General features: G+C 60.9%; 1 protein-coding gene across 1 annotated transcript in view; it reads left to right on the top strand.

Moving 5' to 3' along the window:
- HDAC4 (histone deacetylase 4) overlaps nucleotides 1-12,742 on the top strand; it is a 108,282-nt gene that overhangs the window by 78,918 nt on the left and 16,622 nt on the right. The window contains exons 7-14 of the mRNA XM_045294467.1: nucleotides 1,477-1,608; nucleotides 2,327-2,439; nucleotides 7,611-7,727; nucleotides 7,851-8,049; nucleotides 8,649-8,866; nucleotides 9,733-9,990; nucleotides 11,204-11,390; nucleotides 11,917-12,050. Coding sequence (XP_045150402.1) covers nucleotides 1,477-1,608; nucleotides 2,327-2,439; nucleotides 7,611-7,727; nucleotides 7,851-8,049; nucleotides 8,649-8,866; nucleotides 9,733-9,990; nucleotides 11,204-11,390; nucleotides 11,917-12,050 — 1,358 coding nt within the window. The remainder of the gene's footprint in view (nucleotides 1-1,476; nucleotides 1,609-2,326; nucleotides 2,440-7,610; nucleotides 7,728-7,850; nucleotides 8,050-8,648; nucleotides 8,867-9,732; nucleotides 9,991-11,203; nucleotides 11,391-11,916; nucleotides 12,051-12,742) is intronic.

Raw genomic sequence — 12,742 nt, 5'->3', positions numbered from 1 at the left:
GGGGGGAGATGAAGTGGGGAAAGCAGGTGGTCTGCTCCCCCAAGAAGCTGTGACTTTCCCCTGACTGCATGTCAGGCGTGTCCCGGGAGCTCTGTATGTCCAGAGAGACCCTGTCTTCTCTCACTTTCCACTGACTTTCTGAAGCCCTCGCACCCTTTGGAAAGCCCGGCATGATGTCCCTGCAGACCTACTTTTGAGGCCTCTCCGCTGCCCCCCGCCCCACCTTGGGGAGCCCTGGAGTGAGGTGACCTTGCTAATCAAAATGTCAGTCGTTCCGAACCACCAGCTGCCCCCGGGAGAAAGACGAGGCTTTGTGCTCCCATAGAGTGACCGTCTCAGAAACCCACAGGAGCAGTCCCGCCTGTCCCCTGGAGTCACCATGAGTCAGACGCTGCTCAGTAGCAGTGAGTGTCCCCCGATTCTGGGGCCCCAAGAATGACCAGGCATGGCCTCAGGGGTCTCCCCCCACCCATCCCTGGTGCTCCAGGGAGACTCCCCTGTCCCTTGCTCTGGGGACAGAAGAGTGGAGTGGGGGTGGGGAGGACCAGGGGTCAGTTTCAGGAAAGGTAAAAATCAAACCTGCACTGGGCAGCACTGGTTTTTAAGGCCATCTAGAACAGTCGATCGCAACCTGTGGGTCGCGACTCCTTTGTGGGGTCAAACAACCCTTTCACAGGGGTTGCCCGATTCCTAGCAGTAGCAAAATTACAGTTATGAATTATCAATGAAAATAAAGTTATGGTTGGGGATCACCACCACATGAGGAACTGTATGAAAGGGTCGCGGCATCAGGAAGGTTGAGAACCCTGCTCTAGAAGGTCCAGGGCAGCAGCCTCTGCACCTCCCCGGTCTGCACCATCCTGAGCTTGCTATCAACCCAGAGACACCAGTGCTCCAGGCCGGGGTGCCCCCCACCTAGGGCCCCAAGCACCCCTCTTCTCTGGGCACCGACAGCAGCCCCAGCCAAGAAGCCCGAGCTGAGCAGGGCTTGACCCGAGCCTCGGTCTCCTTGGCAGAACACACAACCTGGGACACGGCTCTCAGACCCATTCTGAGGGAGGTCCACCAAGTCCAGCCAGCTGCCCCCTCCCAGGGGGACTTGAAGGTCAGGGTGCAGCCTTGCACACACTGAGGGCATGTTAACACCTACGCTGACCGCCTCCCCGTCCCTCAGGGACTGTGCCCCGAGTTCAGCAGGGGGGCGAGGTCCACACTGGCTGGAGGGGCACCTCCAGGGTTGGGGCTTCTCTGAGGGAGACCCCCCGCTGGCTGTGGTTTCTTCTGGCCCTTTCTCAGGAGAGGAAGAACTGGGCTGTAGGGCTTGGTGAAAGGTGGCTCGCTCGGGAGCGACCCTAGTGACAAAGCCTGCGTCTGCCCTGTTCTGGGTCCTGGTGGACAGGGCTGTGTGCCCTGTGGGTTGCTTCGCCCTGCCCTTCCCCCGGGGACGATGCTGACTGTCCCCATCCCCCCCTGCAGCCTCTGAGCCTAACCTGAAGTTACGCTCGCGGCTGAAGCAGAAGGTGGCCGAGCGGCGCAGCAGCCCCCTCCTGCGCAGGAAGGACGGCCCCGTGGTCACTGCGCTCAAGAAACGCCCGCTGGATGTCACAGGTACGTGGGGTCTCCGCGCACGTGGACTCTGCCAGTCTGCTCTGCAGCCGCCCAGAGAGGCGTGCACCCCAGGGTGCTCTGAGGACAAGAGTCCTCCCTATGGAAAGTCCGTGGCCCGGGACCTCTGGGCGCACCTGGGGGCCAAGAACCACCCACCGCCAGGTTGGCCGCTGAGCTCCCCGCCCTCAGCTTGTGGGAGGAACCCAGCTGCTCTTTAAGGGGCTGCTCGTGACCCCCAACTAGAGGCCGACGGCAGAAGTGCACCGTCTGCCGCTTGGGGAGATGTCAGGACCTGATGGGCTGTCAGGAACACTGGTGGCACAGTGGGCTGTGTGTTGGGCTGCTAACCAAAAGGCCAGCAGTTCAAAGCCATCGGCTGCCCCAAAGGAGAAAGATGAGGCTCTCTGCTCCCATAAAACCCACAGGGGTACTTCTACCCTGCCCTATAGGGTCGTTATGAGTCAGAACCAACGAGATCAAGTCAGTGAGTTTGATTTAGGTTTGAGATTAGAGCGCCCCCCCCCCCCCCGCCGGGGCCCGGGAAAAAAGGAAATCCTGCCCCTTTTTGCCCCCCCCCCCCCCCACTGTGTAACACTGTCTCCTGTGCTCATACAGCAGAACGCCCCCACTGCCAGCCCCCCTGTGTAACACTGTCTTCTGTCACCACGTGGCAGACCATGGTGCCCGCTGACACGCGTGCCCACCTTGTCGCCCGCAGACTCGGCGTGCAGCAGCGCCCCAGGATCCGGGCCCAGCTCCCCCAACAACTGCTCCAGCAGCATCAGCTCAGAGAACGGCCTCACACCGGCGGTCCCCAGCCTCCCGGCTGAGGTCAGCACCCAGCGTCTGCATGTCGTGCACCTACCTGCTGGCCACCCTGGCTGCCCCTGGGGGATAGGGCAGGCGTCACTGAGCCCTGGACCAGACGCATGTGTTGGGGGTGCTGGCACAGGACTGGGAGCCCAGGGGGTTCACAGCTACAGACTGAGAAGTCCTCAGATTAGTCAGTGACCTGCAGTCCTCCTCATGGCCAGAGGGGCATGCCAGGGACCCTGGGCATCAGGTGCAACATGGGGCCCACCCCCCACACCACGTTGGTCAGGCCTGGCTGTGCTGGGATCTGGAGGGAGCCCCATGGGACAGCCAGGAGAGACGGTTTCAGAAATCACCCATAGGGCAAGGAAGCAGCTCGGGCTCCACTGAGCAGGTGGCACAGGGACAGCTGGTGGAGGGTGCCAGGCAGCAGTGTGCCCTGCATGGCCAGTATGTGGGGTGACCTCCCTGGCACCACCTCACCCCTCCGTCCATGGCCTTGTTGACTCAGCTGGGCCCTTGAGCTCCCGATGAGCTGGCCGGCCCCACACTGGCCTTGGGATGCCTGCTTCCAGCAGCTTCCCGCACTCCTCAGGCCTAAGGGGGTGGGGCCCCTGGAGCGTGTTTGCTCCCTCGTGGAAGGAGTGGGTTCCTCCGGCCTCTCTCCCGCACAGTCTGGGTTTCTAGCCCCAGCCGCTGTTGCCCCTGTCTCCAGAGCCTCAGTGTTCTAGAAGATGCTCCGGAAGCAGTGCTCTGGCTGGGAAGGCTGTGGGCACTGGGGTCCTAGCTTGCCTGCTCCTACCCTCTCGTGCAGTCTTCCGCTTAGGTCTTGTTTATTCCTGGTCCTTTCCTGCGCTGGCGCAAGAGGCCGCCAACCGGAGAGCAACGCCTGCCTGGCACGGGAGCCAGCAGGTCCTGCTGACAGCGGGCCACAGGCCTTGCGTCTCATGTGGGTGATTATGTGCAGGGCTGGTGGTCAGCCCTGGGTGTTAGTGGTCAGTCCTGGGAGTTACAGTTTAAAGAAAGAGTCTTGGGCAGTGGTTTGACCCAGTGCAGCATATCCTTTGATCTGACTGCTGCTCCCACGAGCACTGATTGTGGATCCAGACAAGACAAGATCCTTGACGACTCCAACCATTTCCCCTGATGCCACCCACTGGTCCCGTGTTGAAGATCTGGGTCTTCTGTACAAAGGGGTTGTGTCCATGGTGAAGGCTGCAGTCCTTGATCTTCACCCACAAGTGCCTCAAGGCCTCCTCACTTTGAGCACCAAGGTTGTGCCATCTGCGTACCGCACACAGGCGGTTCCTACGCCTCCCTCCCTCCCTGATGCCACACTCTTCTTCATACGCCCCGGCTTCTCTGATGATTTCTCAGCACACAGACTGAATAAGTTTGGTGAGAGGATACAACCTGACACCTTTCCCGATTGTAAACCCTGTTGTCTCCCTTGTCCTGTCACACACTGCCTCTTGCTCCACGGATCCCTCCATCCAATTACAGGTGGCACAGGAGCACAGTGCCGTGCTTTAAACTTTGAAGTGACGCAGAGCAGGGTGTGACTGAGGACTAGGTGCGCCTGATCCAAGCTGTGGTGTCTGCCGTTCACCTCACTTGCCTGTGAAAGTGGGGGGAATAAGGAGGACTGAAGAAGCATCGGCATTTGCACTAGGCTGCTGGCAGATTAGTGAAGGTACCATGGCCTGCCAAGGGAAGCATGGTTGGAGTGCTTCCTAGAGGCAGGGATGGTGAGACCTCGTCCACGTACCTTGGACATGAGGTCAGGAGAGACCAGGCCCTGGAAGGACGTCATGCTCAGCAGAGTAGAGGGGCGGTGTTTGGCTGTGTTGCACCTGGGGTACCTCAGCATTGGAACCAACGTGGTGCCCCCTCACAACAGCAGTACTGTTGGGGGCTCATACTCAGTGTTGGAGGTCAGTGGTCAGTGCTGGGGATGCTGGTGGTTGTCAGGTCTCATTGAGTCCGTTCCAACCCATACTCTGGTCAACAGACTGGAAGAGGTTAGTCTTGAGAGTTAGTAGTGAATATTAGGGATTAGTGGAAATGGTGGGGTACCTCGGGCCTCTCTCCTGCAGACTTTGGCTTAGCTCTATTGGGGTTAGTGGTTCACATGGGCAATGAGTGGTTAGTGTTGGGGGTTAATGGTTCGTGTTGGCAGTCAGTGGTTAGTGCCGGTAGTTATTGGTCAGTGTTGGGAGTTAGTGGTTCATATTGACAGTCAGTGGTTAGTAGTGGGGGGTAGTAGCTAGTATAGGTAATTAGTGGTTAGTATAGGACATCACTGGTTATGACTGGGGATTAGTGATTAGTATTGGAAGTCCGTGGTTAGTAGTGGGGGTTAGTGGTTAGTATTATGGTTGGTATTGGAGTTTCATGGTAGTATTGGGGGTTAGTGGTTAGTAGTGGGGCTAGTGGTTAGTATTGGAGGTTTGTGGTTAATATGGGAGGCTCGTGGTTACTAGTGGCGGTTAGTGGTTAGTATTGGAGTTTCATGGTAGTGGAGGTTAGTGGTTAGTATTGTGGTTGGTATTGGAGTTTCATGGTAGTAGTGGGGGTTAGTGGTTAGTAGTGGGGGCTAGTGGTTAGTATTGGAGGTTAGTGGTTAGTAGTGGGGATTAGTGGTTAGTATTGGAGGTTAGTGGTTAGTAGTGGGGGTTGGTGGTTAGTAGGTTAGTGGTTAGTATTGGAGGTTAGTGGTTAGTAGTGGGGGTCCGTGGTTAGTAGTAGGGGTTAGTGGTTAGTAGTGGGGGCTCGTGGTTAGTAGTGGGATTAGCAGTTCACATAAGGAGTCCGATACCTTGTTGGAGGTGGGCTTTCGTGGCTTTATTCTCAGACAGGGGTGCACCCTTACAGCTCCTGTACTAGATATAAGTGTGATTCAAAAAGGGCCGCTGTCCAGTTCCAGCCCATACTTGCATGAGCTTATTTAAACAGAAAGCGTCTCCCATCAGTGGAGGACTTTGGACACACTCTCTCGGTGATGCACGTGTCTTACTCTCACAGGGAGGGAACCTTAAACATGGAGGGAAACGATGAGTCCTTTAGGGGCCAGACACACAGGGAGGGATCTGGCCACCAGCCCAGCAGCCCACGGTCAGCTTGGCCTTATGCACGAGGCTGATTGGGCTGCACTCTCCGTGGGCCACCTCTGGGTCCCCGGCATGCTCACTGCTAACCCCTGTCAGGCCCGGGAGTGTGTCCCCTGGTGCTCCTGGTCACCAGGGAAAGGGGCTCAGTGGCCAGGTTTGGAGTCCCCACAAATCTCTGGAACCGGGGGTGCCAGTCTGGGTGACAGGAACCTGAGCTCTCAGGTTGGGACAAGCCCAACCATCCTGAAGCGCACAGAGGACGCAGTGTGGTCACTTCCCCAGCACCGCCGGGCCCGCCTGCCCGTGGGATCGCGCCTGTGCAGAAGGCAGGCAGCAGCACTCCGCCTCCGTGTTCTACTAGCGGGCAGGAGTGTGGCGAGACGAGCGTGGGAGAACCTGCCAGCATGCCTGTCGTGGGCACAGAAGCCGTGCCGTCTGAGGGGCAGCGGCCAGTGTGTGAGTGGGCAGCCACCAGGAGCACGAAACCGCTGCTCGGAGAAGTGACCCAGCGGCGCTGCCAAGAGAAAAGCAGCTGTCTCGCTGGCCCTCCCGCCAAGGCAGCGCAAGTCCAGGAGGCGCGTGGCCCGAGCATGGCCAGCTCACGGTGGGGATGGACCCCGAGCCCCTGCAAAGCCGCCCCCCAACTCCCTCCTGGAAATGGAGCGTCATGGGGCTAGACGTCCCTCTTCCTTCCTCAGCCACTGACACTGGTTACCACCCTCCGTCCTCACTGCCCCAGCCTGACTGCTGGCCTCGTGGGCTCCCTGGTCCACTCGGTGGTTCCTGGACCCATGCACTGTGCCCAGCCAGAGTGACAATGAAGCAGAGGTCTAGCCTGGCACCGCTGTGCACATGCCATGGCTTGGGTGTCCTCCCTGGGTGGTGTGGTCACCATGCCCCACGTCCTGGGACGCTGCGTCACCTTGGGCCAGAGAGGGGGGCCAAAAGAAGACCGTCCCTGATGTGGGTCGGCCCAGTGGCTGCCATGGCAGCCCCAAACACGGCACTGGCTGTGCGGCTTGCAGGTGCAGGACTGTGCGGTGTGTCCAGAGGTGCGGTGGCCTCCCTTCCGACCCAGCTTGGCGGCACATAGCAGTAGGAGCCCACACTCCGCTGCCCACAGCCTGCAGCCAGGATCATTTCTCTGGGTGGTTTCTTAAGGTCATTTCCAATCAGCTTTGTTCTAGGGCCAAAGGAATGAATGATCCCGAAGGTCAGCAGTTCAAAACCACCAGCCACTCCTCGGGAGAAAGGCAGGGCTTTCTACTCTTGTAAACAGTTCTAGTCTCGGAAAATACACAGGGTCCGTTCTACTCTGCCCTCTGGGGCCACTATCAGCCACTGAGTGTGGAGTTTGGGGACATGGTGGCCAGACTCTCCTGGCAGATGGGGGCATCCAGGGGTAGCCTCCTCACCCTCAGAGTTATCTTTTCTTTTCTCTGGGGCCAGGACAGCCTTGTTTTGGTAGAGCTGCCCGTCTCTCACCAGGGCTATCCCAGAGCTGCCCGGGGTGCGGAGTCCCTGCTCCGTGGGAGTCCCTGGGCTGTTGGCCTCTGCTTTGCTTTTGCCTTACACCCGGGGGTGGGTTGGGGGCAAAGGGGGCTGCAGGAAGCTCCTGGGAGAGAGGGGGTGGGAGGAGAGTGGGCTTTCCTCGGAGACCTTGAAACAGCCTCACCCTGGCGATCTGATTTGGGGGCGTTCCACACAGGCCCCTCTACCCACACACAGCCACTGCGCCCTTGCACCCAGCTTGTCCATAGCGCTGGGGGTCTGCTCCCCTGTAGCCATCACCATTTCCCCTTGGATGCCCCATTGGTGGACCTCGCCCCTCCAGGAGGAGCCTTTGCAGGTGTCCCCTGGGGGCACCTTCCGGTCACTCCGTGGTGAATTAGCAACGCAAGTCCTGAGCATCTTTGGGCAGGTCCCCAGCCTGGGTCGCCCCAAGACTGTCCTAAGAATCCTTGGGTGGGGGAGCTGCTGTTGCCTGTCACATGACTATACAGATGGGGTGTCTGTGGTCACCCCTGGCCGGGCCATGGCAGGCCCGGGCGTGATGCCTACCCTGTGCTCTGCCCACAGACCGGCCTTGCACACCGACTGGCGGCCCGGGAGGGCTCCGTGACCCAGCTGCCCCTCTACACCTCACCTTCCTTACCCAACATCACGCTGGGGCTGCCCGCCACCGGCCCCTCTGCCGTGAGTAGCCCCTGGGGGATGCCTGCAGGGCAGTTGGTGTGACAGCCTGTGTGTCACAGCCATGGGTCCGCCACATGTGGGAGGGGCCACAGCCCTGCACCCTGACCGTCTCCTTCACCCCAGGGTGCCGCCGGCCAGCAGGACGCCGACCGCTTGCCGCTCCCCACCCTGCAGCAGCGCCTCTCCCTATTCCCTGGCCCCCACCTCGGCCCCTACCTGAGCACCTCGGCCCTGGAGCGGGACGCAGGGCCGGCCCACAACCCCCTGCTGCAGCACCTCGTGCTCCTGGAGCAGGCGCCCGCACAGGCGCCCCTGGTCACAGGTGAGCCAGGCCTGTGGCGCTGGCCCCACGGCAGGCCCCACCCCCACTGGGCGGGGCTGAAGGACAACAGGCCCCTCCCCCAAGGCCCCCCAAAGGGCAGTTCATGCCAAGTGGATCTAACTCAGGGTGGGGGTCAGCGCGTGCTGGGTGACGCCAGCATGTGCCCCTGAGTTGTGGGCACTGTTTGCGAGGGGATGGCCAGACCTTGCTTCCTGAGGGCCTGGCTGGGGGTGGGGCGGGGACTTCACAGGCATTCGGCCAGGCGCTGAGCGCCTTATTGTATGTGCCACCTGGAGAGACTACAGACTACAGACACCAAACCACTGCCCTGGAGGACAGTACGGCTGCCCGGGGTGGGAGGTGGGGTGTCCCAAATGGCCGGCCTTCATTGAGTCAGGCAGCTTCGCCTTCTCCCATGGAGCGGCTGGGGGTTCTGGACCTTCAACCTTACCATGAGCAGCCCCGTGCTCGACCCACTGTGCCAGTGGGCTCCCGCACCACAAACCGTTTCCTTAGCCGAGAGCCTCTGCAAGACAAGTGGGCCCGCCCCTATTCCCTCCTTCCCACCCCCGACTGTTCCCTGGACTGGTCTCTTGCAGGCCTGGGCGCGCTGCCCCTCCACGCGCAGGCCCTGGTGGGTGCCGAGCGGGTGTCCTCATCCGTGCACAAGCTGCGGCAGCACCGCCCGCTGGGGCGCACGCAGTCGGCGCCTCTACCCCAGAACACGCAGGCCCTGCAGCACCTGGTCATGCAGCAGCAGCACCAGCAGTTCCTGGAGAAGCACAAGCAGCAGTTCCAGCAGCTGCACGGGGGCCAGGTGGGGCCGGGCGACACGGGGTGGGGGTGCTGGGTGGTACGGGGGAATAGGGGGGCCAGGGGGGCCTGTTGGCACTGGGGCAGGTGGGGCCGGGCAGCACAATGTGGGGAGGAGGGGGGCAGCTCACCATGGGCCCAGGTGGATCCCTGGTCAACACAGGTCCGAAGGGGCAGCACGGGGCCCACGGGGCAGGTTTCCACAGCCCACATGTGCTCTGAGCTTGAGTCAGGCAGGTCTGCAAGCGCCGCCCCCCGTCTCCCGTACCTGTAGTAGCTCCGCAGTCCAGCAGGAACCTCGAGTGGTGGGGAGACAGGAGGGAAAGACAAGAGGTGGGGGACGGGAGGATGTGCCCACTGTCACCCTGTGAGGGCAGGGTGGTGCCCGGTCAGCCCCCAAGCCCTATCTGACACAGCACCCTGTTGCAGAGCGTTGTCGAAGGGGAGGTGTGTCCGGGTGTGAGTGGGCCCTGCACTTGCTCAGCACAGAGGTCTGTCTTCTGAGGGACAGTGACCGTGTCTCCTCGTTGAGTTAACATAACAGGACGTCTCCAACTCTGCCGTGACCCCCAAAAGCCTGGGGCTGGCCGCCTCACAAGTGGTGGAGCCCGCTACCCAAGGGGACCACAGCGCCCCCAAGAAAGCAGGCGCCCCTCAGACAGGCCCCTTCTCTAGAGTTTGTGAGGAGCGGGGGCGGGTGACTGCTATGCTGACCTTCGAAATGGGAGCCAGGCTCTCCACTGACCATTGCCCAAGGGTCGCGTTGGGATAAAGCCCCTCTGGGTGGCCTCCCCAACCCCCATCACCTTCCTTCTTATGGACCCCCTCTCCAGAGGAGACCTACCCCCTTCAGCGCCCCTCTCCCTGCAGATCCTCCCCAAGCCCAGCGAGCCAGCACGGCAGCCTGAGAGCCACCCGGAGGAGACGGAGGAGGAGCTGCGGGAGCACCAGGCCTTGCTGGAGGAGCCCTACGTGGACCGGCTGCCAGGCCAAAAGGGGCTGCTCGTGCTGGGTGGTGTGCACGTGAAGCAGGAGCCCCCCGAGAGCGACGGCGAGGAGGCCGAGCCCCCGCGAGAGGCTGAGGCGGGCCAGCGCCAGGCCAGCCAGCAGGAGCTGCTCTTCCGACAGGTGAGCTCAGCGGGCCCAGCAGTAGCCTCCGTTCCCCAGGGTGGCGCCGTCAGTGCCCGTGCTCCCCACCTGACCTGCTGCGTCCAGTCACGTCCACCTCAGAGTGACCCTGACAGGGTTCCCGAGCCGATGAACTTTCACTGGAGCAAACAGCCTCGTCTTTCTCCCTTGGTGCCGTTAGGGGGTTTGAACAGCCGGCCTCGATGTCAACAGCCCAGCGCCTAGCCCACTCTGCTCCCAGCCCAGCCTTTGGCGAGCCCCACACTGTCCCCACTCGTACTGCCTTCTGCCAGAGCCTTCTCCCCATCACCACCTGGTCCCAGCCCCACTGGACACTGACTGGGCCTTTCCTAAGTCTTTCACCAGCTCCTCAGTGAGGGCTCCCACCCCCAGCCCTGGAAGCATAAGTGCACTTCATACCCAAAGACCTGAGTTCTGGACACAGACCTGTGGGCCAGGCAGACTTCTCCCAGATGGCTGGCCAAGACTATGGGGCCAGCCCCTGTGTGCTCAGCAAGGGGGGCATGGATGGATGGATGGATGGATGGATGGATGGAATGGGGGGAGGGTGGATAGAAAGATTGATGGATGCATCAATGAATAAGTGATTGAATGGATATGTGGGTGGATGGATGGGAGGAGTGATGGAGCAGAAGGTGAGTTTGTGGATGGGTGGAGAGAGATGGATAGATGGATGAGTGGGTGGGTGGATGAATAGATGGTTGATGAACAGGTAGTAGATGGATGGGTGGGTGGGTGGAGAGATGGATTGTGGTTGGTGAATGAATAGGAGGGAGGGAGGGAGGGAGGAAGGGTGGATGGATGGATGGATGGATGGATGGATGGATGGATGGATGGATATACTGATAGCTAGATAAATGGATATGTGGGTGGATGGATATGTGATTAGTGAATGAATGGATAGAAAAATTGGTGGATGGATGAATAGTTAGATGAGTGGGAGGGTGGGTGGGTGAATAAATGGATGAATGGATAAGTATATTGATAGATAAATAGATGGATGGCTGAGTGAGTGGATGGGTTGGTAGATAGGTGAGTTAGTGGATGGATGGATGGATGGATGGATGGATGGATGGATGGATGGATGGATGGATGGACATGTGCATGAGTGCATGATGCACGGTTGGTCTGTAAGAAAGGCTGCGTGTGCATGTGTACTGTGAGGCATGAGATGACCCTGAGTCAACAGCAGCATGCTCTTCTCCTGGAGCAGCAGCGGATCCACCAGCTGAGGAACTACCAGGCGTCCATGGAGGCAGCCGGCATCCCCGTGTCCTTTGGTGGCCACCGCCCCTTGTCCCGGGCGCAGTCCTCCCCGGCAGCCGCCGCCTTCCCTATGTCTGTGCAAGAGCCCCCAGCCAAGCCACGCTTCACAACAGGTAGTACCACAAGTGGGCCGCACAGGAGGGGGGGGTGCTGCAGCCCATGCCCAGTGCTGCTCCCGTAGGGCAGTGGGGGCGGGGCTGCGCCGAGACCCAGCTCACATGGAGTGGGGCTGAGTGGGCGGGTTCCAGCGTTGCAGGTCACAGCAAGAGGCACCCACCACCCAGTATCCCCACCCCCCACTCCCCCACCTCACAGGCACCACTGCCTTAGCTCACGGGACTTGGTCTCTCTCGAGCTCTGGGCCTCAAGGTCTTACTCCTTTGGTCACTCCCATATCTGCCAAGCCATGTCCCCTGACCAGAGCCAGCCTCTGGGGGCCAACCACTTGGGGACCCACCCACACACCCATTCACCCACCCACGCAGGTCCCCACACACCCAGTCATCGCTGTTCCCTGCAGCTCAGCCGGCAGGCCTGGGAGAGCACCCTCATTCTCTTCTGATGCTAAAGGAGCACAGTCCTGCTTCACCCTGCCCTGACCCCTGCTTTTGTCACCCCCACCCGCTGGGTGCCCCGCAGGCCTGGTGTACGACACGCTCATGCTGAAGCACCAGTGTGGGTGTGGGAGCACACACAGCCACCCCGAGCACGCCGGCCGTATCCAGAGCATCTGGTCTCGCCTGCAGGAGACTGGCCTCCGGGGGAAGTGTGAGGTGTGCAGCCAGGCGGGGGAGCAGGGGTCCGGGGACCCCCAGGGAGGGCTGGGGTGGGTGGGTGGGGCTGGGCCCCGTCTGATCACTCTGCAGGTCTCCCGGGCCTCCATCCCTATGTGGGCCAGGAGGTCTCCTTTGAGGTGGGTTTGCCCCACCTTATCCTCTTCCCCACACCTGTGGCCCCTTGCAGGGCCAGGGCTGCTCTCAGCCATGTCCCGTAGGCCTCTGAACCCCCACATTGAGGTTTGAGCAGGGACAGTGCATATGGCAGCTGTGGTGAGCGGGCGGTGATGGCCAAGACCTGTGGGGGTCACTCAGTGCCCCCCATCTTTGGAGGAGGGGCACACAGCCAGGTCCAAGGCTCCCATCAGCACCTGGCAGGTGGGGTGAAGAAACTTCTAGAAGCCTGTGTGGAGCCCTGGCTTGACCACTGGAGGGCAGCAGAGGCTCAGCTGAGCAGGGTCTGCATGGGGTCAGTTCCTGCTCCTCCTGCTGGATCACGCAGGAGGGCACCCTGCTCTGAATTCAGTCCCCAGGGAGCCAGAGGGCACCCCACTCTGAGTTCCTCCCAGGGAGCCAGAGGGCACCCTGCTCTGAGTCCCGTCTCCGGGGAGCCCAAGGGCACCCCACTCTGAGTCCCGTCTCTGGGGAGCCCGAGGGCACCCCACTCTGAGTCCCGTCCCCGGGGAGCC

This window comes from Echinops telfairi, unplaced genomic scaffold, assembly GCF_000313985.2.
Source record: "Echinops telfairi isolate 266 unplaced genomic scaffold, ASM31398v2 ScPeMD7_3;HRSCAF=10, whole genome shotgun sequence".
In the NCBI taxonomy this organism is placed as follows: Eukaryota; Metazoa; Chordata; class Mammalia; order Afrosoricida; family Tenrecidae; genus Echinops; species Echinops telfairi.
This window is presented reverse-complemented; position numbering and strand designations above follow the sequence as displayed.